The following is a 27,037-nucleotide window of genomic DNA, read 5'->3' on the forward strand; positions in this document are numbered from 1 at the left end:
ACCTCCTCCTGGGTGCCTGCACGGCGGGGGGGCACCGTCACCACCTTCCTTCCTGAGCTGTGGTCTAGCCCCGAACAGGCCCACACTCTCAACTCGCAGCCTGCTCACTGTCCCCGCCCCACATGTGGGTGGGACACACCGCCCGGCAGGGTGCTGGGCCAGCCAGCAGGGCAGCAGCCAAGTGGACAGCTGGGCTGGGGCCTAAGCCTGGAGCTGTCTCCGTGGTGATCTGGCAGTCCTCCTCCTCTCTGACACTCACTTCCTGTCCCCTACATGGTGGGGAGGGGTCTCGAGGCTCCTGTGGTGACCCCCAGAGTCCCTGCCTGCCCCAGGGGCCCTGAGCCCAGGCTGTGGGTGGGCCTGCTGGGGAAGCAGCAGTAGAGGCACCGCCCACCCCGGGCTGCCAGCAGCTCATCCTGACATATACAGGGCCTGATCCTCTTGCCTGGTCAGAACAGCCCTGCCCTCCCCCTCCCCCCCAAATCCTGCCCTGCAGAGTTCCCAACACAGCCTTCTGGAGAGACCAGCCCTACCACTGCACAGAGCCTGGGGCCCCAGGCTGGGATTCCTGCTTCCGTGACTGTCAGGCACACTGGTGTCCCAAGATGCCCCAGCAGGAAGCAGCCAGATCCTGGGTGGGTGAGATCCCGGCTATGACGGGGCCATGCCTGAGAACCTAGAGGTGGCCCGGCTCAAAGGCTGCCATGTATTCACATCACTCTTAGTCCCTGTGCAGAGGCCAGCCTTTTTCCACAATACCCCCACCTCAGGGTGGGCTTCCCTGGGACAGTGTGGGCCCCAGGGGAGGGAGAGACCAGTCTGTTCCATGGGTGACCCAGCTTGGCCACCTGAGAAGAGGCCAGGCCCCAAGCGGGGCAGCCCGGACTCTTGAGCCTGAATTCTCAGACAGCAGTGCTGTCCAAGCCAAGGGGCAGCGCTGTCACCTGGACTTTGGGCAAGGGGAGGAGGCTAGAGGCCGGGCATGTGATTGGGCATGGATTCAGGCCACGTGGCATCTGCTCCAGAAGGGACGAGAGGACGGGCTGCCTCCCAGGTGTGGGGGCACAGGCTCGGCCGAGATGCTAGCATAAGTCCTACTGCCACTTTACCCCACCTTCTGCTGAGACTCAGTTTACCCATCTGAGAAGTTAGCCTGCCCCCTGCCATGCCAGTTTCATAGAGGTTTTGTGGTTTTCCCTGAGGATTACTGCTTGGATTTTGTGGAGCCCGTGGGTGTTGTGGTTGACTTATTCTTGGGGGTGACAGGAGTCCCACACCCCAAATCCAAGGGAAGAGCATGCTGGACTCAGCCGTCAGCCCCACAGTGCCGTGCTGCTGCCAGCCTTCAGGGAACAGGGCTGACCCCAGGCTGTCCTCTGCTGGGCAGAAGTTCAGAGCAGTGTGGGATGGGTAGAGGGTCCTCTACTGAGCCCCACATGTAGCCCTGTGACACAGGACACGAGCAGCGCCAGTGACAGCCCAACCTGGGTGTTTGTCCTGCCCTGAGCAGCACTTCTGGGGGGCAGGCAGTGTCCTCTAGGGCAGGACGCCAGGAGCAGGTCCCAGGCAGTCACAGCACAGGCAGACCAATGGCCAGGCTGCTCTGAGACTGAGTTTCCACTGCCAGGGTTTTATTTTCCCAACAAGAACCCAGAGAGAACCCCAAGCGCCTCCCTCCTCCCTAGCACCTTGTGAAAGCTTGGGTGAGTCCGACCACTCCCCAGAGAGCGCCCACTGGGCTCCCTCTGTCCTGGGCACTGGAGGCCTCTACTGCCCCGGCATGTGGGTGCGAGAGGCTGGACAGGGTCCAGTCACAGTGGCTCCTTGCTGGACACTGCATCCCCCCAGAACTCATCTCTGCCTGATTTGTGTGTGGAAGGGAACTCCCCATGTTGAGCTGGTGCCTGTGAGAAGCTGGCACACAGAGCCTGCCGTGGGCTCCCTTTTTACCCGCACACTTAAGACAGGGCACAGTTGTCCAGCTGCCCGCACTCCTCAGCCCCAGCCTGTGCCCTGGCCCCTCTGCGTGTCCCACAGGTCTCTGGGGCCTCTGCCTTCCCAGCTGCTGACCAGACCCCTGGATATCATCCCAGCCCAGCCTCCAAGGCACCCAGGCTCTATTGATGAGGGACAGGCAGGAAACAGTGCACTTGGGTTCCAGGGATGCAATGCCCATCCGTGCTCAGGTGGGGGCAGCAGCACCCAGGGATCTGGTCATTCCCGTCAGCGTGTCAGGCAGGAAGCTGAGCCACCGCAAAAAACACCGCCCCCAGTGGTCAGACGTGAGTACTGCATGCAGGCTGATCTCTCACTGGCCTGGAAGGACAGAGAAAGCAGCAGCTCCAAGGCAGAGAGCGTGGGGACCTTGCTCCGGGGAGTGGGGTGTATGTCCCCTAGCTGCTTGTCAGATTCCAGAAGAGGGCAGTTACACACCTCCCGGAGGCTGGGAATTCACCCATGGCACCCATCATTCCACCTGGCTTTGCCTTGTGTATCATTGGTTTGTTTGGTTTTCTGAGAGAGGTCGCCCTGTGTAGTCCAGGCTGGCTTTGAACTCACTCTGTAGCCAAGACTGGTCTTAAGCCTGTGGCAGTCCTCATGCCTCAGCCTCCTGAGTGCTGGGATGACACGTGTGCACCACTCCCCGCTTGCTGTGTGCATCTTGAGGTTGGGTGCTAAGGTCCAGGATGGCACCTATGGTCTCAGCATCCCCGGTCATCATCAAATGAGCCTCTCACACCACGGGGTGCTGTCTCGCTGTCTGGTTTGGCTGATTGTCACAGTAAAAATCCCCCCTGCAGCCAAGCTGACGGGCGGCAAGACTGATGTCCCCAGCTGTGGTACCAGTACCATTGGCTCTTCCAGTCAGCCAAACAGGTTCCCGGGTAACATGGCAGTCACCGCCTCTGACCCGGCACGGCCGCTCTCCTTTCATTGTTGGTTTCCAGTATTCCCGAAGCATGATGTCTCTGCCGTGCCTCACATGTTTGTATTCGAGAAGGTGACACACAGCTGTAGCCCCTGGTGGTGACAACCGTCCACAAAGTGACAGCGTAGCACGGCCTCGATCCTGGGACCGCGTTGCTGGGTGCTGAGCCCACAGAGCCGGAAAAGGAGAACACAGGTGGCCGGCGAGGTGCTGGGGAGCAGGCTTGGGGGAGCCACCGGGTCAGGAGAAGCGGAACCCATTTCCTGCCGAGGGTGGGTGGCTCTCTGGATGCCTCCTCTCCCCCCACACGAACGGAAACCATCCAAGCTATGGCGTGGGCTGCCTGCGTGCACTGACTGAATCGCCTACAGCGGACTTCTGGAGTGGAAGCAGGGCCGAGCTGTGGAGACTCAACACGTTCCACGCACCTGCGGTCCTGACGCGCCTCGAGGAGCCCAGCCGCCTCCGCCAGGCAGAGCCCTGGTTCTGTCCATACCGAGAGCCAGCACAGAGCTGTTTCCCAGCCTCCTTGGGAGCCAGCAGTGGTCACCTGGGGGAGGCAGTGTCCTCCTCGAGGGGCTGTGTGTGCCCTCTCCCTGCTTGAATGTGGACTCAGCCTGAGGCAGAAGCTTCATCTTACCTCCAGTGCATGGGGTGAACTTGGGAGGTCACATAGGAGGCTGAGCAGTCACACTCGAGGAGAAGGCCCTGGCCCTGGCCTCATAGAAGACAGTTCTAGCCCTGGTCATACCGGGAGCACTGATGGTCCCATTACAGTTTGCGCTCTGCAGCTGCTCTCCAGAGCCCCATGAGCTCCGAGGCGGAGCTTTGGGAAGAGGTCGGGAGGGGGCTCCTAGCTGACCTACAGTGCGGAGGTGGCACGTGATTGGGGGCAGACCCTGGGGCTTGGCCTAGAAGGTTCCATCCTGCCTAGGCACCTCTCTCCTCTCCCTCCTTCCCGTCCACCATGCTGTGAGCAGCTCCCCTCCACTCCTGCCCTTCCACCACAACTTCCGGCCCTGCAGCTAGCTGATCTTGGACTGAAACCTCAAACCAAAATAACTCTCGCCTTTAAGTTGCAGGTGTTGGGTATTTTGTCCCAGGGGCAAGAAAGTGACTGAGACAGGTGGGAAACAGCAATTGCTCTTGCTGATGGGCAGAGTGGCTCTACCCAACCCTAAAAGAGCTGCTGCATTCCTGTGCGAAATGCAGGTTTGAGCACAGCAAAGAGCACAAACTCGAAGTATCGAGCCATGACCAAAGATAAGAGCCCGAGCCTAACCCACAGGCATGGTCAGTTCTCTTGGAATAAGCAGAGGCTCCCGCTGCCTGGCCTGGGGGGAGCAGCACCAGTGAGCCATTGCCCAGAGGGTGACGTCAAAACCCTGTCATTTGGGCACATTTAACACCTTTGTAATTTTCCACTTGGAAAAATTACCTTTTTAAGTGGAAAATTTGAAACTGCTTAAGGCAAACTATAACTTTTGTTCAAGGACTAAATACTTTGTTCCAACCTGAAAGGATGACAGGATCAGAAAGCAAAGTGCACCCTGCGCCTGTTCCTTACCCGGCATATGCTGTCACAGTCACCAATACCCTGCTCAAATTGACGGTGGCCACACTGTCTTCTGCAAGTTTCCATGGGAAGGACTTGTATCATTGAAAATTTTAAAATAACTTTGAAATGTTTTATCACCTTATTTATAATTTTTTGGGTTACTACTGGAAATGTGTCTTCATTTGCAAATGCAGATTTCTCTGTGTAATTTTTATTACTGTTCTCTAACTTCATGGGGGTGAGAGAAGCTAGAATAACTGTAACTCACCGAGTCCTGCCCCGTGGGCCACATCTCCAGGAAGACGTGCATTTGGCAAGGACAGTGTCTATGACAGCCCTTCTCCGTGCTGCTCTCCCCTGAAAGCCTTGCTAAGTGTTTTCTTCTTTTTATGCAGTGCTGGGGATTGAATCCAGAGCCTTCGCATGGAACTACCTCCCCAGCCCTTCTTAATCTTTCACATTTTGAGGCAGGGCTTGCACTTGAGATTCTCCTGCCTCAGCCTCGCAAAATAATGGAATTATAGGCATGCACCCCACATCCGGCCTCCCCATTGCTTTTTTTAATTTTTTATTTTTTGCAGCTATCTTGAGGTACACCCAACAGATAAAAGTTGTATTTAGAGCACACACTATGGTGCTTTGCTGCACGGACACACACTGTGAAACGCTTATGTGCAGCCAAGCTGATTACCACCCCAGCTTAGAGTTAGCTGCTTTTCCCTGGGGGTGAGAACACGGAAGAGCCACTGGCTCGGCAAATCCCGGCACATGCTGCCTCACTCAAGCTCTGGTCCCCTGCTGGACACGCATGCTCCAGGACACACCCCTAGAAGTCTGTACCCACCGACTGTCATCTCCCTTTTCCCCTTCCTCCTTCAAGCCCTGGCTACTCTCTGCTCCCCAAAGCTTGGCACTGAGTCCACGCAGACGCGAGACCACGCAGGACCTGCAGTTCTGTGTCAGGTGGGCAGCACCTGCTGTTCCCAGGCTCCTCCTGTGTCACTACACCTGTGAGGCTGTCCTGCTTTCGAAAGGCAGCCCAGTCTCCAGACATATCAGCCTCTTCATTCATTCACCCGCTGGCTGACTCCACTGTCCATGCTGTCATGAAAGATCTTGCAGAGAACCTGGGAAGGCAGATGTCTCTGACATGCCGATTCCCTTTCCTCTAGATCTGTGTATCTGGCCCTGGGATTTTTCTGGGTCCAAATGCTGTATCTTTGTCCTAGCTGGGGGGTACTCTGGGTGTCATGGATCTGGATATTCATTCCTTCTCTTCTCAGGGTCTGTGTCTAGATCCCCAATCCCCCAAATGGGTGCATGGCGAAGGCTCAAAGGAGTGAGACACTGGCATGGTCTTTAGGGCTGCAGGAGGAGTGAAATCCTCGGCAGAGCTTGTAACTCTGCAGCTGCCCGCTGACCCTGGGCAGCCTGTATTTAATCCAAACAAGCAAGGAGCTGAGTGGACAATGGAGGAAACCTGAGAAGACCTTGGGAGGGGTTCAAGGACCCCTCAGAGCACGGGCGATGCTAATTAAGGAAAACTACCCAGAAAGTCTTCAGGTAGCCTCAGCTGTGGCCTGTCTTGCCCCCTGAGGGTCTCCTTGTTCTCAGTTCAGCCATGCCCCGCAGCCACAGCCCTGCACATGTACTCAGCTTCAAGGGTTCCAACATTCTCTGAATTTGAGAATTTTATCTCTGAAGTCTCAAAAACAAAACAAACAACAGTGAGTTTCCTGTCCCTCCCTTTTTCTCTTCCATGATGTGTGCATTGGTCTGCCCAATGGTGCCCTGTACATCACACACTGTCTGGTTCATTTTAATGGCCGTCATCTCTCTGTCCTTCTTTACCCAAGGCTGTTTCCCAGTTTTATTTGCTCGTCCGGCTGGGTTCTCTCAAAGCTTCTGTGAGATGATTATTGTGAATTATCAGGCAGTTCAGAAAATCCCCACTGCACAAGGCTGCTGGGCGCGATTTTGTCCTTTTGACGGTGTCCTGCTTTCCCTTACTGTGAGGTTTTCTACCTCAGAGGCCCCCAGAGCCTGGCACACCCACCGGCTGGCTGTGGGCAGGGAGCAGGTCACAGGAAGGTGGGTGATCACTAGTGAGCCCATCGCTGTGTGGGCTGGTGGCAGTGGAGCTGATGTCGGGGCTGGGTCCTCTGTGCTCAAGGTGTCCAGGGCAGTGGGATCCCCACAGCTCCCAGGTGCTGGGGCTGAGGAACTCACTGCTCCCCTCATCCTTATAAGTCTCATATTTCACATTTGCACCATAAGGTCCAGTCACATGGTGGGAGGTAATGTCCTCCCTGGAATGCACTGTGTCCATTCTGTGTCCAGCAGCAGCTTGGCCTTCACGTTCACTTTGCCATGTCCCCCATTGGTGCCGCTCTCTTGAGCCGGGTGACACAGGGATGTCCATCCTGACCCAAGCACCTAACCATCCCCCCGGCTTTGTGGCCGTGCAGGCCCTGCCAGTCCCTGCCAGTCCCTCTGGCTGGGAGGCTCGGTTCCCCTGTAGCTCTGGCTCTCCATGCACCCGCACTGCCCACCACTGTTTGCAGGTTCGTCCTTCGTGTGCCGTTCCTGAGGACTGGTGCTGCAGCCTGGGGCTTCTGTCTCCTGTGTCCTCGGTGTGTGATTTGTGCTCTCTGACAGCATGTGTGTGTTTCCTGGTGCCTCCTCTCTGGGAGTTACCCAAGGCTGAAGTTGGAAGTGGATCCTTCCAGAGACCACTTTCATGTCCTTTCCTCTAGGACCAGGAGTTCCAGCAGCCCAGACCCCTTCCTCAGGGCTCGGCTCCAGGCTTTTTGGACCACAGGAAGTGTAAATCCTGGCCGCCACTTCAGTAAGTACCAAGTTAGAGTTGCACCCTGGGTCGATGCCCTAAGAGTTGTGGTGACAATGTGCCACAGACTGAGTGGCTCAACTAACTTCTCCCGTCATCTTGGAGGCTGGAAGTTCAAGCTCGGGTCTTTGCAGGGCTGGTTCCTCCTGAGCACGGTGAGCAGCATCTGCTCCAGGCCTGTCGCCCAGAACTTGGGGTGCTGGTGACCTCTGGTGTCCTTGGTCGGTGATGGGGGGGGGGTTCCTTGTAGATCATTGCCCTGACCTCTATCCTGTCTTTACATGGAGGTCCCACGACACGTCTGTCCTGTCACACTGGCTTAGGGTGACCCTGTGATTTAGGGTGAAGGCTCCAGCCTGTGCAGCTTTTGGCACTTCCCCAGAGTCACAACGGCCACAAAAGGTCAGTGTTTTGAATCAGCTTAGGACATGGAGGCAGCCGTGACAGTGCCACTGAAGACGCTCATGGAAGAGGACTCCAGAGCTGTTTCTGGAAGCGGCAAGGAGGCCGGGATGAGTCTGGAACACGGGGAGGACTCGGAGGAAGGGGAGTGGGGATGTGTCTTTCTCACAAAAGTAAATACGAGGCGAGCACTCTCTGTATTCCCCACCACACAGTGGACATACTCATCCTGACTCTGAGCGCAAGGCCCATCTGTGCCCCAGCTTCCAGATGGGTCCCCCTTAGACTCAGCACCTGCGTGGCCCAGGGTTTTGTCTCATGCCCTCAAGCCTGGCCCTCAAGTCCACTGGCTGTGCAGCTGCCACAAGGAGAAAGCCAGCCCACCGCTGGGCGCCTGCCTGCACTTCACTTTGGGTGTACGTTTTCACCAGTTTGCAGGTGGAATTCGAATTATTTTTTTAGGGTGTGTGTTGTTTTCCCGGGGAGGGGAGCTGACCTGGGCATGTCACCTGCTGGTCATTGCAGGCAGGTGAAGGCCCCAGTGATGTCCACATCCTACCACTGGGACCTGCGAATGTTACCTTTCCTTGCAAAAGGCTCTGCATGGGTGGCCAGGGTTGAGGACCTTGATACAGGGACTGCCCTGGATATCTGCCTGGGACGTCTCATGACCAGTCCCTGAAAGCAGAGACACTTACCCAGCCACAGCATGGCCACTTTGCTGAAAACAGAGGTGCGGGCCAGGACTGCAGGGTACAGGCTGCTTCCAGAACTGAGGAGGGACAGGAAGTCAGTCACCCTCAGCTGGTCTGTACCTCCACAGCCCTACGCTGACACGGCTGTGTGCTAGCCCAGTGTCACTTGTCACAGCAGCAGCAGGAGACGTACACACCTACACACCGTGCACGCCAAGCCAAGCCAAGCCTTTTCTCAGATCCTGTCTCCGGAGCCTCGTGGGGAGCTTTGATGAGATCCATGGGTTCCCTCTTCCACATCTTTCACCCATCTCTCCTTGTGTTTATCCACAGGAAATCCTATATTTACACTCTGTTACTTGATGTGATCATTAACAGTGGTGTCAACCTGAAGGCTAGGGGCATAGCTCAGAGGCACAGTGTCTTCCTGGCAAGAGCGAGGTAGTGAGTTTGATTCCCTGTGGAAAGAAAGAAAGAAAGAAAGAAAGAAAGAAAGAAAGAAAGAAAGAAAGAAAGAAAGAAAAAAGAAAAAAGAAAGGAGGGAGGGAGGGAGGGGGGAGGGAGGGAGAAAGAAAGAAAGACAGATGGAAGGAAGGAAGGGAGGGAGGGAGGGAGGGAGGGAAGGAAGAAAGAAAGAGAAAGAAAGAAAGAAAGAAAGAAAGAAAGAAAGAAAGAAAGAAAGAAAAAAGAAAAAGAAAGAGTGATGTCAGCTTGAATGGACTGAGAAATGCCAGGGGTGGCAAACCTATGGCACGTAAGCAGCAGCAGGTTATTCTCATCAATGAAAGCTCTAAAAGGTTCACCATCACTGACCTAAAGGATTAGGGGAGCAGTTATGGGCATGTCTGGATGACTGACACATGGGCCAAGAACTGAGGTGGGAAGATCCGCCCTGATGTGGGTGGCACCAACCAATAGGCTTGTGGCTCGGAGAGCATCAAAAGGGAAAGGAAGGCTGCCCTTCTGCTTCTTTGACGGAGCTCTGGTTGTCTTCTCCAGATGTCCCTCTCCAGTTCTTTTGGGCTTCTAGCACAGACTTTTTAGCTTTCTAATGTGGACTTACACTGGAGTCTGGCCGGGTCCTCCTGCCAGATGGCACACAGATGGCCCTTATGCGTTCTTCCACCCGCCACTCCACAAGCAGCTACTGTCATCCCACCATACACATCACACGTAACACTAAACCTGTTCCTTCAGCAAACCCTGCCCGATCCATGAGTGTCGAGTTAAATTTTCCTTGACTCTTACCTAGTACAGTTGAGGAGGCCGATGTCCTGTCCCCCTTCCTGCCTCTGTCCCTTCCCAGCTGTCCTTCCTACCTTGTGACACTGGCCATTTCCCCTGACAGCTTATGACGGCTGCATGTTCTGTAACCCAGTCATCCATCCTGATCAGGACTTGTTCGCAGAGACATAGGCTCGTGCTCATCCAGTCCTCTGTGCCTGCAGCCATGTCTTCAGGAAGTGCCCTGCAGCAAGGCCACCGTGTCCCTGCCGCCAAGCACAAGACCTTGCAGGCACCAACCCCTCCCTCGGCCCCCAGTGAAGGTTGGTGTGCAGCACCTACAGCAAGTCCTCCTCAGGACTTGCTGCGTGCTTAGATGCCCATCAGCTTTCCTCCCCCCTGAATTCGGGGCTTCACTATCCCAGGTCTGTGTGTCCTGAGGAACGGGGTGTCTTGGAAACAGAAAAACCTTGTTTTAGAGGTTTGCTGCGTTCCATGATTCTGTTTCCTGCCCTGGAAACTCCAACTATTAGTCCGAGCAGTGGGAGATCCCCAACGCCTGGCTTTAGGCAGAGGGGGCTCCTGGGCCCTCAAACCCTGCAGCTATGGCTCCCTGTGCCTGGGAAGAGTTCGAATCCCAGGCCCCAGCCCCAGAGCCTGCACCTGAGGTTCTCTCCTCTTCTGGAACGGGCTGGGTCTCCTGAGCCCATCTGTGCATTCTGTGTATCTCACACTGTGTCGTGTCTCAAACACCGCAGGCAACAGAGGAGACCTTGGCCTGTTCAGCGCTCTGCAGCTCAGCTGAGGATCAGTTAAAATGGGCTGCACACACGAAAGTAACACAAACAGAAAGTCTGGATTTTTTGCAATACTTGATAAATAAAGGCAAATTGCCAAAGTGGTCAGGCAGGAAATGTGTGATTCCCGCGGAAACTTGCACAGCGCCCAGAGAGCAGAGAGGAAGGGGGAGGGGAAGGAGGGGAAAAAAATCCAGTTTGTGTCCTGTCTCTCCAGAAGCTTCCGTCCTGCTTCCTGCGGTGTGTGACATGGCAGATGCTCATTAGCACACATGCATGATGGGACTCACTGTGAGTCCCATCACTGTGAAGACTCAGTGGAGTCCTGGTCTCCACTGAGGCCCAGGAGCTGACCCCAGCTCACCTAAGGGAGGGGCACCAGCCTTCATGGTCAGGACCTGGGTGGGCTTGACATGACTGGGGTGGTCTCAGGTGACACCCCAGAGGCACTGCTCCTCTGCTCTGCTGCCTGGAGCAACCTCGTCCAGGGGCAGAAACCACCCACTGCAGCTCTCCACCCGGCTCTGGGGTGTTCACCGCAGGCGGCCCCCTGACATCCCCCCAGCTGTCCTCTGCAAGGACACAGGCGTTAGTAGGACCAAGCATGAGCCCTAATCCAGCAGGAACAGGGACCTTGCGCAGTGCCAGGGTGAGGATACGGCAAGCAGCAGCCACTCTGAGTGAGAGAGGCTTCTAGAAAGCAGCCCAGGGCAGCACCATGACCTGACTTCCGCCTCAGATGGAGGAGGAAATGGTCATGTGTTTACCCCAGGGCCGAGGTGAGGGAGGCATGGCCACTCTGCCAGGACTGCCCAGAGGGAAGCGCTCTGCCACTTGAGGTCCTGGGCAGGTGGGCATGCAGGGTTGGAGCTGAGGCCAGGAAGCCGGGCAAGGAGGGGAATGACACAGGCAGGTGGCGCCTGGGGTCCAGTGTGCCCCCACCTCCAGAGTGGTTTCAGGTTGCAAAGCCCGAAGCAGACCCTGGTCACCTCCTTCCCAGGCCACATGAATGGCTTGCTGTCCAGGGTAGCAGGGCAGTGCTGGCTGTCAGCCACCTGAGCCAGGCCCTGGGGGGCTAGGTGAGTGCAGGCTCCCTCAACCCCAGCCTGGAACAAGTACTCACATCTGCCAAGGTTCTCTTGTCTCATCCTCCAAATGATCTGTGAGCCAGCTCTAAGGTAGATGCAGCTGCTGCCCCACCACCACCATGGTCCCTGCCATCCCCTCAGTGATGGGACCCCATGGTCTCCAGGGTGGCTGGGGCCCTGCATTTTCCCAGCCCTTGGCAGCCAGGAATGCTCTGAGCAGGCCCTGGCTACAGAGCCACAAGAGTACCTGGTTCCTCCCACAGCCTCATGGGTGTGGAGCTCCTGCAGCCATGCTGCACCATGAGGCACTGCTGAGGATAAAGGCTGCATGTCTGGGAAGGCCACTGTGTCCAGAGGCAGTTCGGACCCAGAGTGGGCTGACTGTGGGGCTCAGGGTAAGAAAGGGCCATGTACAACAGGCCAATCATTCCAGCAGAAAAGAACATAGGTTTATTTGGAGTAAAAACCGTGGTCTGAAAAAACCCATTGGCAAAATGTACAGTTTTGTGTTTCAGTTGGGGTCGCGGCAGCCGGACCCCAGATCCCTGACTCGCATGCAAGGGGCTCCTAAACGTTCACAGCTGATCTGGGCCCAGGTCCTCGGCCCTCCGGAGGGCGTCCCACCTCCTGCCGACACACCTGCATCCCGGGGTCCCACCACCCTGCTCCATACAGTGCAAAAACAAAGCCAAACTAAACACAGAGGTCAAAACAAACACAACAAAACATTCACAAAACCCAGGGCTCTGGATCGTGTTTTTCAGTGTTCTCTGCCATTGTGATGACACACGGGGATCACCATGAGCACAAACAGCCATTGCCTGATGCCTGCCATTAATATCTCCCCCGACTCACAGAGGGAGCACGGGAGACGCAGGAAATAATCACCATCTCTTTCTCTTAAAAAAACAAATGAGCTGAACAAAACACAAAGGAACAAAAACCCGCAAGAAAGCCCCGACCGGTGAACCTGCGGGGACTGCGCGCTCCCTGCCATCCTAGGCCAGCTCAAGGCACCAGGACGCTGACCCCCAAGGCCTGCGCCCCTTCTCTGAGCCCACTCTTCACTGCCCCTCACTGTTCTCCTCCTCTGCCCGGCTGCTGGGCCTGCAAACCCAGCGCCCGGGCTACGAGCCTGACTGACCTGAGGCCCCCAGGGCCTGTGCAGTTCCCAGACAGGGCAAACCCCCACCCCGGCCCTGGCCACTCCTCGACCGGGGCTGTGCAGCTGGCCAAGGACACAGGGCTCGGAGAAGCCTGGCTGGGCCCAGAAGTTTTGCCTTGGGATAGTGAGGACAAGGGAGAGGTAACAGGGTACAGCCACCCCCAAGGGAACTTATTTCTGGTTCACCATGGCCCAAGAGTGGACCGAAGTGGCCCTTGGAGGGAGACCAGGCCTGGGGCAGAACTGATTTCACGAAGGCTGGCAGAGCCCGGGAGTCCCGTGTGGGACACAGAGGGAAAGTGGGTGGGCAGTGGGGCATGGTGATGGGCCCCCTAAAGAAGGCATGTCACTGGGCAGCAGGCTCAGGAGAGGGGTCCTCAGCAAGGCCGAGAACAGTACCATGGACCAGGGTCGGGGCCAGCAGTGTCATCATCCCTTGGGCCTCTGCCAAGCACGCCCGAGGAGCCACCCTGTAGGGTCTGCAGGCCCCGTGTGGTGGGAAACGGGGATGCTGGGGGAAGTCTCAGGAGCCAGCAGGACTTGGGGGCCCCCAGGAGCTCTCTCCCTGTGCACCCCAGCACAGTGGGCTGAGCAGGACCATGGCAAACAGCCTGGCTCTGGTTCCTGCTGCTGCCCTGGGCTGGGAGCCCCGAGAGCAGCAGAGACAGGGCCGGAGTCCAGGGGTTGAGAGATGGGCCGGGTGATGTCCCAGCCCCAGAACCATCTGCTATTTAATTCCAGACACCCGAGCGCCGTCTCCTCCAGAGGGGAACTCGATGAGCCTCTGGTCTCTGCCACCAACGAGGGCCCGGTCTGCAGCATGGCTGGCACCGGCCACCTATCCACGCTGGGCAGGGATGGCCCAGCTTCCTCTATGTACAAGCAGCATGACCCACAGCAGGCCACCGGGGCAAGTGGCAGGGAAACAGTCTGAGATCGGGATTCCGGGCGCCCTTCCCACCCCTCCAGGCTTTCCATGCCAGGCGGCTTGGTGGGCGTCTTCCCTGGGAGTCACGGAGAAGCCAGGGACAGACTTCAGGGCTAGGGACACGCTCCCGAGAAAATCCTCAAACGCTGCCTGGGCCCCTGCGGTCACTGGACGCCCTCCTCTTCCACGTAGGTCGAGGGAAACCAGCCGATCTGAAAAGAGATGGCAGGCTAGATCACACATGCACTGGTGGCTGCCAGCCAGGATCAGCCAGGGATAGCCGGGGACAGCCGAGCATGTGAGACCAAGGACCCTTAGAAGCAAAGGGGCTCTGGGGCAGGGCTGAGGGCCTGGTGGGCCAAAAAAGCAACCCAGCCGGCCTTGGCCAGCTAAGAGGGCAAAGAGGGAGGGGTCACGGCCCACCGGTGGCCTGTGCACGTGGGTACGGCGGGAACCGGCCAGGCGGTGGACCGATGTCACAGACAAGCAACCACTGGGACCCCAGGGCAACCAGCCTGGGACAGGGGATGCCGAGACTGCAGCTGAGACCCAACAGGTGTGACGGTGAGAGCAGCGGGGACAGGGGACAGACAGTGACCAAGGACAGTGGGAAGGGCGGGAGGGAGGACACAGGCCACGTGAGATCTGACGCCCGGGCACACAGGGGACACAGCAGCCTTCCAGGAGCCCAGTGAGGACAGCGTGGCAGACATGGTGGAAGCTGGGGGGCCCTGGGGCGATGCCATGAAGGAGCAGCAGCATGAGGCCCCAGCACCCCAAGTCCTGCGCCCATCGGAAAGACCCTTCCAGACAAGGAGGGTGATTCCTCACAAGAGGGACGGGGGCTCCTTGGAGAAGGGAGCCATTCAGGGGAGCAGAGAAGAGCAAGTTGGAGCAAGGACGGTCAGAAGTAACTGGCACACAGACAGACTGGCCCGAGTGAAGAAACGGTGAAGACACAGTGGGCGGGGGCGGGGGTGCAGAGAGGGACGGCTTGCTGGCCCAGTCTCCAAGAGCAGCTGCGCCCGGTACCCCCAGGACCCTTGGACACCCAAGCGGGGACGCTCCAGCCTCCTCTGGGAGAGGTGTGGGGTTCACACAAAACCCGAGGTGCTCCCGGTGACCATGGGGACACCCCGTGCAGAGCTGCCGCACTGCCTCATTTAGGGTGTAAGGAGGGGAAGGTCTACACATATTCCATGCAGGTGCAGTTTTATAAAAGCGCTCTTGGGCTCTGGCTGGTGTGGCTGCAGACGAAGCTGGCGGGATTGCACAGAGGCCCGAGTCCGCACAGTGGGGCCCAAAACCACAGCGTGCATTTAGGGAAAAACGTCACAGGGAAAGGCAGTGCCGTGAGCCCCCCTCAGAGAAGCTCTCACTCCAAACACGCTCGGCGCGCCTGCCACCTTCCGCAGCAGCCCCGGGGCCTCTCTCACAAGCGTCCTTACAAGGTGTGATCGATAGTACCGCAAAGCCTACTTGCACAGTAGTGGTCAACGGAAAGGCAGGTGCTTAAAAACCTGATGGTGAGGGCCCAGGTTTAGCTCGGGTTCAAGTGCTGGATTTGTAAGCACAAGATGGTGAGTCCGATCCCCAGTACCAAAACAAAACAAAACAAAACAAAATCAATGAAAGAGGACTTCCAGAGCTGCCTCAGAAGTGGCGACGAGGAAAGCCGGGGAGAGAATCTAGGGGGAGACTCATGGCAATGTATCTTTTACTGATAAAAAACATTTTTAAAGACATTCACCAGATTTTTGATCCCCTCTGTACTGTGCTGCAAACGGCTTTCCTGCTGTGGAGATGGAGCCTGGGCCCCACACCTGCTAGGCAAATGCTCCACCAGTGAGCGCCACCCCAGCCCTCCCTTCTCTACATTGAAGCAGGGGCTGGCTTCATTGCCCGGCTGGCCTTGAACTTGGGGTATGCCCGCCTCCGTCTCTGCAGCCGCTGGGATCACGGTCGTGCACCACTTCGCCCGGCAGGCTGCTTATTAACTGCAGTAACTTCACACAAGAGGAACCCTGCAGACGTCACTACCACCAAGTGATCAAAGTTAAGGTCACAGATAAAGGGAACCACTCGCATCACACACTCCTGGCAGGACACGGTGGCCCTGCGGCAGAGTGACACTCTGTCACAGTGTCCCCAGCAGGAATCTGTGACCTCAATCTGCCACGAGTCACACAAATCTGAAGAGGCTGCAGCACATTCTACAGAACAACTGGCCCCACACTTCAGAACACATCCAAGCCACAGAGGACCTGGGCTCGTTCCAGGACCGGGTTCAGGGTCGCGGCAAGTGGAGCTGGCTTGAGCTCAGGACACACACAGGTCAGAGGCATGTATCTTCTGCAGCTCACCTCAAGTGGTAAAAATACGGAGAACTGAGGCCCAGTGCGATCCTCACAGGGGAGGAAGATGAGCACAGTGAGGAACTGCAGGTGGTCACTAAGCAGGAGGGCACCCGTCTTTGCCTCTCGGACAGACACGTGGTGGCCAGGCTATGTAGCTAACCAATTAAGGGAAGACGTGGCTCAGAAGGACAAGAACACTGCTTAACCCAGCAGTGGTCAAGAAGAAAAAAAGGGTTGTGATGAATACGTGATGAGGTGATGTGTTGACCCCACCATAGCCCCATGATTGCATTAAACATAAATGAGCAACATGTGCTTGCTAAAAGGCAGAGATGACAGGTCACACTGGCTTTTGGAAAAACCCACCTGTGAGTGAGACCCATCTTAAATGCAAGGAAACAGGAAGAGAGAAAAGCACATTATTCGAGACCCAATCCCAAGGAATGCTGGAGTCCTCTGAAAGTGAAGTTGGCTGTAAGCACTGCCAGCAGTGAAAAGGGACATTTCTCAACAACAGCAGGGTCTTATCCACAGTCATTAGCAGTCCCGAGGCCAGAGGTTCTAAATCTAATTACGCAGAAACCGCTGGGACTTGGTGAGGACACAGGTGCGTAATGGCCCCAGCTGCCTCCTGTGCCACCAACACAGGAGTACTTAGAGCACTGTAATCCAGGCCTCGAGGCCACAGCCCCCTGCTGAAGGGCATCTGGGAGGAAACCAGACCACTCCCGAGGCCTGCACGGGCTGAGGCCATGCCCAGGCGAGGCAGCTTGGCTCCTGCACCAGGCAATGGACGCTCAGCACAGCGACCGAGGCTGCCTGGCTACCACCCGTGGGTGGCTGAGGCCAGAGCCAGGCAGCACATTTCCTAATTGGTGGCACAGGGAACTTGCACACCCTGCTGGGTGACAGAGACCTAGGCTGAGACAGAGCAGGAAGAGGAGGCCAGAGCCCAGGGCCCTGATCAGATCTGACACCGTGGGACCCTGGGCCCACAAGGGTAAACATCTGGAGCCTCAGTTTCCCTCCATGAGGCCAGCCTGCAGGGTGGCTCTGAGGATGAGGCTGAGCAGGGTCAGAGGGCGCCTGGTCAGTCCCCATGGGGTCTCTGGGCAGGGCCCCAGGCACTCACCCGGCCGTTGGTCTCGCCCTTCCACCAGCCCTGGTCCCCACCGATGCGGCTGTGGATCTTCACCACGTCGCCCTCCCGAAGCGACAGCTCCCGCATGTCCCGCGCAGCGAAGTTGTACCTGGCCACTGCTGTTCCGATGACTCGGGGTGTGAACACTGCAGGGAGAGGGGCAGTGTCACGCGGCTGCGGGAGCCTAGCCGGGCCGGGGGCGTCAGGCTGAGCTGTGTTCCCCCATGTCCCACGCCCAGCCCTGCACCCAGAGAGCAAGGCTCTGGCATACCGGGACCGGGCCAGGTTGGGCCTGTGGGGCTGTGCTTTGCTCTACTCGGGCCGCTGTGGCTCTGGGCCTGCCCACCCCAGAGCCCAAACCACGCCAAAAACAGAGCCAGCTCAGCAGGGGCCTGGGAGTGCCAGGGGTATGGGTGAGCATGAGTGACACGCATGGCCACTGAGGAGGGGCTTTGGCTCTGGTGGGAGTCACCACATAGTCATGGCTGACAGAGACCCCGTCCCCCTACCAGGAGTCCCAGGGCCTCCCAGCCCCACTTGGAGGGGCCCCCACGTTCCCACCACCAGAGGCAAAGCTGATGAGCTACAAGCTGACAGCGGTGGAGGCCGGCAAGGGCAGGACGGGGCCCTGGGGGCAGCAGTACCTGACCAGAAGGGAGCAGAAGGGCCCTGGGGGGCAAAGCTGAGGCCCTGAGGACTGAGAAAAGAGAAGTTGTAGGAAGCACAGGACGCTGCAAAGAGGCGAGAGAGAGTGTGAGACAGGCATGTGGGTAGCAGGGGTGGCCAGGGACGCAGGGTGCAGGCAGGGGTGTGGGTTGCGGGCAGGGGTACAGGATGCAGACAGGGGTACAGGGAGGAGGCCAACACCCTGCGGGATGTGGCTCAAGGCCAGCATCTGCTCTGCTGCTGGCTCTGCCCAGGGACACCGTGCCCCTCGATCCCTGTGAGTTGGAGGGCAGGGGCAACAAGCCACATGCTCCCAGTTCCTGGAGGCCTTGCCCGGCCAGGGCCCAGGGGCCAGGTTCTGTAGGCCTTGCACTCTCCATCCTACAAGGGTTTAAGCACAGGGCCTCCCACACTGGGCTCTGGGCTGGAAGCCAAGATCAAGCAGGAGGGAGCTGGAGTGGGTCCCTGTCTGTCATGAGGCACGAGAGGGGGCACAGGTGGCCCTGAGGACCTGAGTCCTGCCAAGGGCGGGCAGAGCAGCAGGCAGCGGCACAGCATTACCTGGGGAGCGGCTGGGGGCCCTGGGTGCAGCGCGCTCCCGGGACTTGTAGGGGTACTTGAGCGTGGTGTCCAGCTGTTTGAAGCTCTCCTTGAGTGAGTGGCTCTGGTAGTACTCCACCAGCTCCTGCAGGGCACAGTGTCAGCACCCGGGAACCCCACTCCCTGCTCCTCCCCAGCCCAGGCTGGGAATCCATGGCTAGAACTTGGCCCTGCAACTGCAGCCCCAAATTTCCTACAAGAATAATCTTTTTTCTTTTTGATATAGGGCCTTGCTATGCAGTTCAGGCTGGCCCTGAGCTCACTTTGTAGCTCAAACTGGTCTCAAACTTGATCCTCCTGCCTCAGCCTCTGGAGTGGTGGGATTACAGGCGTAAGCCACCAAACCTGGCTTTTTTTGAGATTTTTTTTTTAGAGGAATAATCTTGAAGAACACCGAGGATGACTATCAGGGATGTTGCCCACCACACTTCCTGATATAGGACAGAAACTGGATGCCCTGTGTCCAGTGTGGGACAGGACTCACGTACACGACAGAGGCCAGGCAGCTGTTGGCCAGGGAAAGAGGATTTGGCAAGGGCAAAGATGGGCCACCCTGGAGGTCATCAGGACCCTGCAGCAAGGCCAGTGTGTTTGCTCTGGCCCACCATGCTGGCCCCTGGGTTTGGGGGGTGGCACTTCAAACACTTCCTGTTTGTCTCTCCTTCTGGAGTCATAGAACAGAGGGAGGCACTGTCCTAGCCTGGGGATCTCGGTGCACGCCACTTAGGATGTGGGAGAAAAACAGCTAATTGATTCCAAAGTCACTCACAGGGGACCAGCAGGGGAAGGGCGGCCTGGGGCTGGGTGACACAGTGACCCAAGGTCCTTTCCTGCTGTGCACAGGGCCACCCGCCCAACACAGGCTCCAGGGCTCATAAGTCCTAGCCTCAGGGTATGATCTAGCCCTGAGGTCCCACTGCCCATGCTGGGAGGGATCTCCCTGCCTGGGAGAAGTGGGCTGGCCAGGCCCAGGGTCGGGGAAGAGAGGGACAGGCAGACAGATGGACAGACGCACCGAGAGACTCTCGAACTTCTTGGCCTCCGTGATGTGAACCCAGCTGTCCTTCTCCACCACCTTGATGTGTTTCACCTCATCATTGAACCTGGGCATTGAACCAGGACCAGTGGTCACCGCGCGAGGGTCACGCGCCCCCGGGTGGCCCCACCACTTCCTCTCTGTGCTCTGCCTCCAGTCCTGCTGCACACCTGCCACAGCCACCCGGGGCTTGTCCCCCCCAGGCCACTTCCTTGAAGCCCTGCAGCTGGGGGCAGCCTAGGGCTGGGCACAGAGGAGACAGGAGGGCTGGGTGTCCACAGGAGACCCCTCCCCGCTGGCTTCTGTCACCTGCAACTCTTACAGCACAAGCTGAGCCGCCTTGGGCACCAGGTGGCTAGGTCCCGTGGTGCTCAGCAGACCAGAGAGGCCCAGTCCTGGACACAGGCTGCCACAAGGGGCTTTGACCCACTGAGGTCACGGCAGACCCTCAGTACCCATCACTGGCTTGTGGCATGTCAGTGCCCTGGCTTGAGACGTGGCCCAGGAACAAGGAGGGTCCCCCGAAGCCCCAGGGCTGGCACTCACTTGATGCTGATGGCAAAGCGCTCAGCCTCCGCGGGCCTCTCCCGGACGAGGTAGGTGCCGCTGGCGTGGCCCTTGAGCAGGTTGTCCGTCTGCTGCCGCTCCATGTTGCCTGCAAACCTAGGCCGGGGATGGGCTCTGTGACGCAATGCTGGGAGGTGGCAGTGAACATTCACCCACGACACTACACTTTTTGCCAGGCATGGTGGCGCACACCTGTCATCCTAGCACTCCGGATGCTGAGGCAGGAGGATCCCTGAGAGTTCAAGCCTGCACTACAGAGTGAGACCCTATCTCAATCCTCCCAAAAATATAAAAATTAAAAGCCTGAACCAGACAACAAGACCACGTGTCAAAAAAATACAATAAGGCGGGGAGATTTAGCTCAGCAGCATAAGCACCTGCCTTGCAAGCAGGCAGTCATAAGTTTGATACCTGGTACCAATAAAAAAAAAAATAAAAAAAATACAACAAAAAAAAGTAGCAGTCAGTTGACTTCTTCTGGTGTCTAGGAGCCATGGTGGAGACAGCAGCCAACTCAAAACGGACTGCTGGACAGTGCATGCCCTGTGCTCCTGGGTCAGGACCTGACAGCTCTGTGCCACCAAAGCAGAAACTAAATTTCCATTTGCTTCTCCATCAAGGAGGTCATTGCCGGCCAACTGCAGGGCCCCGGGAACCCCAGGGCCACTGCATGAACCTGGAGCCATCGAATGCCACACCCATGGCCCACAACCCACTCACCAAGGATAGGCCGTGTAGTCGGTCTCCCGTGACGGCGGCCGGCTGATGGGTGGCTGCGGACAGAACACAGGGTGTCAGCGTCCCCAGGGTCCCTGAGGGTAGGTGGAGGGAATGTCAACCACAGGAGCCCAGAAGACTTCGGGCCCAAAACGGGGATGTGTGGGACTGCTAGGGTAACAGCCAGGCTCCCCTCTGCTGCTTGGGGGGCTTCAGCAAATGACTCATATGAAGGCACAGGTGCAGAGCACTTAACCCCCAGGGTGGGGAGTCTTAGGCGGTGGTGGTGGGCAGTGGGCACAAGCTGCCCGGCAGACACAGCCCCCACTCCCCAGGGCTGGAACCCACAACCCGGGCCTCCCTGCCCGCTTCACAGCCCATGCACACGCACAGGGGACCCTGGGCACCCTGTAAGTTGGTGACCCCTGTCTCTCCTCCCAGGGGCCCCTGGTCTGTCCAAGGAGGCCGCACACTGACACTTCCTCTTCCAACACAGAGGCAGCCAGCCAGCCGCAGGCTCCCCTGCCCCAGGGAGAAGCTCGGCAGCCTCTGGGGTGACTCGGCTTCCTTAGGGTGCAGGCCGCTGCCCTTCACAATCAGCAAGGCCTGGCTCTGTTGCCTCCAGTGTCCAGCACCACCCTCTTTGGCCTTTCTTCCCAATAGTGTGAGTCCAGCTTGCACTCCCAATGTGGGGCCTTCTACCTCTCCGGCACAGGGCAGGGGGAGCCACAGAGACACAGCAGCCCAGCATACCAACCCCACGGAGAGGCCCCGGACCTTGTCATGGCAGCCAATGAGCAAGGACACCCTGGGTGAGCCAGGTGCGCACAGAAGGCCCTGGGCTTGGCCACCATGCTGTGGACACACCTTGGGAAGGGACTCACCCTTCCGTCCACCGGGCAGGGCTTCACTGAGGAGCTGGGAAAGTACCCGGACTTCCTGGTCTGCAGCAGCCGCCCCTGAGGAAGACACCCAGGCCATTTCAGGGACTCAGCTATGAAAACCCCGTCCCGATGTAAGCAGCACCTACCCCCGCCTCGGCCGGTCCTTCATGGACAAGAGGGAGCGAGGGCTGTCCCCATTTCACAGGGAGGACACAGGCCCAGCAGAGTAGCCACCAGGGACAGATGGGTCACAGCTGGGAGGGGGTGGGAGGCCGGGAGACACACAGGACGGAGACAGCACATAAGACCCCTCCAGCACCATCTCCCCCTCCAGCCACATGGCTGCCAGTCTGTTTTCAGGTGTACACGAGGATGATCAGAGGATAGGACCACCGCCAGTGCCATGGCTGCCCACGGTGAGTGGCCCAGGGGGGGTGGGGCTGACGGCGCCACTTCTATGGCCCGGGGAGCAAAGTGGTGACTTTCTGGCTCAGGACCATGGACCACAACACAAGGATGTATCAAGATGGGGACAGGGTGCAGGGCCTGGCTCCCCATGGTGATGGCCCCAGGGTGCTAGCCTGAGAAGGGGGCAGAGTGGGCAGAGGCAGGGATGGCATCAGAGGAGGGGCCACTGAGGCAGAAGGGGTGAGGGCCCTGGACACTGCCTGCTGGACGTCCCCCAGGGATGCAAGGGCAGCAGGGGGCACCCACCTCCCACCACTGCGACTCAGGGTCACCCCGCAGCAGCTCGATCACGTCGCCCGTCTGGAAGGAGAGCACGGGTTTGCTGGGCGGGGCAGGGTTGCCATGGTAATTCTGCACAGCCACCATCTTGGGACCTGCGGGCACGGGGGGGGGGGGGGAGGCATGGCTCAATGGGGACCCGGAGCCAGTCTGCCTGGCTGGCCCAGCTGGGCCTCCAGTCTCCCCCAGTTCCAGGAGCACCTTGGGGCAGGTCCACCCCAACACACAGACATGGTTGGTGTCGCACCACATCCTCCACACGGTGCCTATACCTTCCTGACAAACACCCTAAGTAGATTTGTGGGGATGGATGGCACAGGGTTCGCTCGGTTATCCCACACTGTCCCAGAGTGCTTCACCCTCTCAGGCACAGGTGAGCAGGGGCAAGCGGCCTGGGGACTCGACCAAGGGCACTAGGCTAGAGAGAGATGGCTGGGCACCAAGTGGGGTGCCAACTGAGCCCCCACAGAATGTGAGGCTGCTCCCGAGGGAGCTGCCCATCCCCACTCCGAGCTGCAAAGGAGCTGGGTCAGGCTGCGTGGTGGGAGCTCCACACTGGTGGTTTCCAAGCAGTGCCCCAGTGGCAGCAGCGCTGCCTGGACTTTTTCCTCCCTGGGTGACAGCTGGACAGCTGCCCAGCATGGACTGCACTGAGGCTTGTGCAGGTTTCAAGACCTTGGCCACAGCGGGAGCAGACAAGGACCTGGGCAACGCTCCAGGGCACTGACACGCCACTCCTGGGGCCGCTGGGCAAGTGTAGTGCCTCTCCGTGGAAAAGGCACTGACCCTCTGCAGCTGCTGTCAGAACCTCAGCTGCCCCCAGGAGGCAAGAGGGCAGGGGTAGCACAGCCACCAGCACACCAACAGACACAGCATGCACGGCCCAGCACTCACCTGGTCCTGCTCCAGGGGGGTCCTGCGGGAGGGACAGAAGACAGCAATAAGGGAAGACCCCCAGCAACCTCTGCCCCCACAGAGGTCCTGTGGAAGGGTCCCCATCCCCATCCCCGGTGGAAGAGTTAAGGCAGGGACAAGGGAGGGCAGGAACCTGTGCTAGACATTATGACCCTCCTCTACTTCCCATGCTCCTTCTCCAGGAAGCCCGCCCTGACCACCCCAGGCCCAGAATTCATGGTCTTCATCTGGTTCACGCCCAGCTAAGGAGGGCATCACTGTGCCTTGAGGCCTGGAATGCACCTCTACAATGCCAACTCATTTGTCTGTTGCCTACAGCTTGTGGAAGACTCCGTGCCCCGCTGTGACTGCATCCCTGTGTCAGCTAAAGAGGGCTCCGTACTGCAGAGGGGATTTGGAGGTGGGGAGGCCGGGCAGGTCACAGCACTGTCCCTGCAGCAGGGGCTGGGACAGGACCACAGCTCTCGGGGCACCCCGAGGGCTGTGCATGGGGCCCCATTTCTACTGACATCCACGGAGGGAAATGAAGGCCCCTTGTGACCAATGGGCTGGAGGCACGCGTGGCTCAGGGGGATGTGCGGGACTCACCAGGTCTGCGGGAGAGCCTGCAAAGGAAGGGGACAGGGGTCAGGTGGGAGCCACATGTTTCAGACACGTGGACGGAGTGTGGCCAGGAACACCTCTGAGTGGCTCTGACAGATTCAAGCTCTGGCTCTGGGGGGCTCGTGGGGCCTCAGGTGGCGTGTCAGACCCGAGAGGGCACCGGGGCCTCCAGCCCAGGCCAATTCTGTTTCAAGGCGGCAGCTGCCTGATGGCAGTGCCTGGTGCTGGCCCTGGGCACAGATAAGGAGATAAGGGTGGCCATACAGGGACCCACAGGGGCACGGGCTGCTTTTCCCCTTTACGCATCTTTCCACATCCTAACTCTCCACAGGAAAGGGGCATCAGATCATCAGGAGGAGAAAAAGGTAACACAGAGAGATCATCCTCTAAGGAAAGCAAACTTAAAATAGGCGAAAACACTGCCTCAGGTATTCCTAGGTAAGGTCATGGTCATCTCTCTTTTCTTCTTTCTCTCGTTTCTTCTCCTTTTCCCTCCTCAGGGTTTTTGACAATCAGTTACATTCCTTTTGGAGTCAGGATGTTTTACAATGGTGAAACTGCAGGGAGGCATCACCCGGCACACGACACGCGTGACCACAAGAGGGCAGTGTTGATGGCAAAGGAAGAGCCTGACCCACCAGGCGTGGGCCCAGAATGGGGCATAGGGGCTGGGTGACCAGTCCACTTGGATCAGTCCACCCAGCTCAGGGCCCAACCCGCACTCTAGGTAAAGGTCAGAGCAATTTCTCATCCAAGCTCATGACTAAAATGTCTTTTGGCAGGGTCTCAGGACCAAGCTTGCCTGACCACTGTCTCCCAGCGGCCCAATGAGACAGGAGGCCTAGGGACAGCGACTGGGACCCAACATACTCCCCATGGACAGCAGCTCACAGTCGCTGGGGGTCTCAAGCCTACTTCTGGAGCAGAGGACAGAGGTGATGGGGACATTTCCTGATTCACTGTGCGGTTACGGTGACAAGCACATGTCCGGCAGCGGAGCAGTGACCCGTGGCCATGCCAAGTGCAAGAGCCTGCTTCCCACATGGGCTAGCCTGCCCAGCTGCGTCCCACCACAGGGGACATGGCCAGCTAGCCTCCTTGGGTGGCTGCTTCCCAGCCCTCAGGGGAGGCATGGAACAGGGGCCCTCCCTGGACACAGGAAATGAGGCCTAGCCCTCAGCAGTGCCCTGAACTTGCCGGGCTATCCCTAGGACCACACTGCCACTGCCCAGGGTCTGCATCTTCAGACTGACACCTCGGGGCTGGGTGGCTCAGGGGACACCGCGGGACACAGAGGTGACGGGCTGTGCAATGGGTACTCACTGATCTTACAGGGCGGCATCACCTCCAGGCACTCCTTGTGGGCCCCGACGCCACACCTGGTGCACAGGTAGCCCTGGTAGAAGGTACCCCTGCGGGAGGCTGGAGATGAGGCTGAGCTGCACCCAATCCTCGCACCTCAGCCTGTCAGAGCCATGGTCCCCCACCCCCACCCTACACTCACTGGCCACCCGCCCAAGTGGAACCCAGGGTCTCCAGTGCCCCTCCTATCCTTCAACCTTCCCGGCCCTCCACACTGTCCTGAACACCCTGTACAACCCTCTCTGGGTGCACCTGAGGCGCCAGGGCCCAGGCCAGTCTGACTCCCATGGGTGCTCCCAGTCCCTTGGGGCCTCCACCAGGCCCCACGGCAGAAGACGAGTTGCCCCAGGTGCTGCGGGAGGCCCACCGGAGAAACATCCTGCAGGCCTTGCAGCTGGTGGTCTTGTCGAATGTGTACATCTGGAAGCTGTGGTGGTTGGCATTGGCTTTGTCCGGCCTAATGTTGGACCTGGCGGGAGATAGCAGGCGCTGCACGTGTGTGACACGGGAGCTACCCCGGGGCTGGCTGTGCAGGGTTGGGGGCCCAGACTCCTCTCCTGGCTCTGCCCAACCCTGGGCAGGCTGTGGGAAGGACAGGGCCGGGGTGGTATCTTGGGGTGCAAGAGAGCTGCAGGGGCAGGTGGGGCTCTAATGCACCCCACAGGACTCAGGATGAGCACTGCCTGTCTCTGTCAAACCCTGCAAATACGTGTCACTGCCCCAGTTCAGGCCACCAGCTGTCCCCTGCCCAGTGTGTCCATGAGGGGCACCACCCACCCAACCGTCCCTGGGTCACAAGTGCAAAGTGGGGATGGGGCAGGGACCACCTGACCGCGTGGCCAAGCCTGCCTGCGATGGCAGGGGCAGTGGACACCCTCAAGGCTCGGCACCCCCCAGGGTGAGGGGTCTCATCTCAGCTGCAGCACCACTCTCGCCAGGAGCATCTCCAAGAAAACCCAGGGCCTCCGCCACTCTGGCACCTGCTTGGGGCCACTCACATGGCCATCTCGAACTGCTCCATCCACCGCCGCTTCATGTCCTCCGTCTTGCAGAAGAACTGGAAGCCCTGCTTCCCTTGCAGGTGGATCAGATAGAAGCCGTAGGACCACTGCGGGGACAGGACAAGCCCGCGCTGGCACCTGTGCATGTGTGCCTGGGCGTGTACACGTTCTCGTGTGTGTGCAATGTGCTTGTGCAGCACAGGGTGTGGCCAAGTATCCACCCGTGTGTGTTCACGGCGTGGGACTGTAAGCGTGCCAGGGTACCTCGAGTGTGAGCACAGCATGCACTGGGTGCCGCTGCAGGAGTGTGCGCATATGGACACGTGTGTTCCGGCTTGTGTCTGTGTGTGCTTGTCCTGACCTCCATGCACATATGGCATCCTCACGTGTGTACACGTGTGCACTCATGTTCTGACTGGTGTCTGCGCACACTCACACTCATATATGTGCACACATGGGTTCTGACCTGTGCATGAGTGCACACATGCTCACATGTCCATGCATGTGTGTGCTGACCAGTGTGACGGCACAGTGCTCACATGCATATGCACATGTGTGACAGGGCTCTCACACGTGCGTCATACCAGGCCTGTGTTGCAAGGACGCTCTGCTGAGTGTGCACGTGTATGTGCATGTGAAGTGGGGTGCATGCTGGGGGACCCGCCCTCTAGCAGGACCCTGGGGTCCCCATGCCCATGAGTGACCCCCATCAAGGGCCGCAGCTCAGCCAGGGTCAGGGAGCCATACTTGGGGGAACCTGACTCAACTCCCGCGTCCTTGGTCCCATGCTAAAATCGCCCTTCTCTG

At 58.5% G+C, this 27,037-nt stretch overlaps 2 protein-coding genes across 9 annotated transcripts in view; both read right to left on the bottom strand.

Moving 5' to 3' along the window:
• Sardh (sarcosine dehydrogenase) overlaps positions 1-126 on the bottom strand; it is a 39,232-nt gene extending 39,106 nt beyond the window's left edge. The window contains exon 1 of one of the 2 annotated variants that reach the window (XM_013155975.3): positions 3-126. The gene's annotated coding sequence lies outside the window, so the exon portion shown is untranslated. The remainder of the gene's footprint in view (positions 1-2) is intronic. The other variant, XM_003473142.5, reaches the window with a different exon arrangement.
• An 11,842-nt stretch (positions 127-11,968) lies between these two features.
• The window catches only part of Vav2 (vav guanine nucleotide exchange factor 2), a 127,471-nt gene continuing 112,402 nt past the window's right edge, over positions 11,969-27,037 (bottom strand). For 3 of the 7 annotated variants that reach the window (XM_063244209.1, XM_063244207.1, XM_063244206.1), the window contains 14 exons: positions 26,228-26,337; positions 25,597-25,698; positions 25,191-25,279; positions 23,853-23,869; positions 23,244-23,265; positions 22,317-22,444; positions 21,603-21,677; positions 20,722-20,774; positions 19,981-20,097; positions 19,414-19,501; positions 18,360-18,483; positions 17,777-17,863; positions 17,124-17,278; positions 11,969-13,846 (listed from right to left, as the gene is read on the bottom strand). In XM_063244209.1, coding sequence (XP_063100279.1) covers positions 13,799-13,846; positions 17,124-17,278; positions 17,777-17,863; positions 18,360-18,483; positions 19,414-19,501; positions 19,981-20,097; positions 20,722-20,774; positions 21,603-21,677; positions 22,317-22,444; positions 23,244-23,265; positions 23,853-23,869; positions 25,191-25,279; positions 25,597-25,698; positions 26,228-26,337 — 1,215 coding nt within the window. In that variant the 3' untranslated portion in view covers positions 11,969-13,798. Of the gene's footprint in view, positions 13,847-17,123; positions 17,279-17,776; positions 17,864-18,359; positions 18,484-18,527; positions 18,970-19,413; positions 19,502-19,980; positions 20,098-20,721; positions 20,775-21,602; positions 21,678-22,316; positions 22,445-23,243; positions 23,266-23,852; positions 23,870-25,190; positions 25,280-25,596; positions 25,699-26,227; positions 26,338-27,037 lie in introns of those variants that run through there. The other 4 variants (XM_023566417.2, XM_063244208.1, XR_002792034.2 and 1 more) reach the window with 3 other exon arrangements.

This window comes from Cavia porcellus, unplaced genomic scaffold, assembly GCF_034190915.1.
Source record: "Cavia porcellus strain 051 isolate PalLab524CR breed Dunkin Hartley unplaced genomic scaffold, mCavPor4.1 scaffold_49, whole genome shotgun sequence".
Lineage (NCBI taxonomy): Eukaryota > Metazoa > Chordata > Mammalia > Rodentia > Caviidae > Cavia > Cavia porcellus.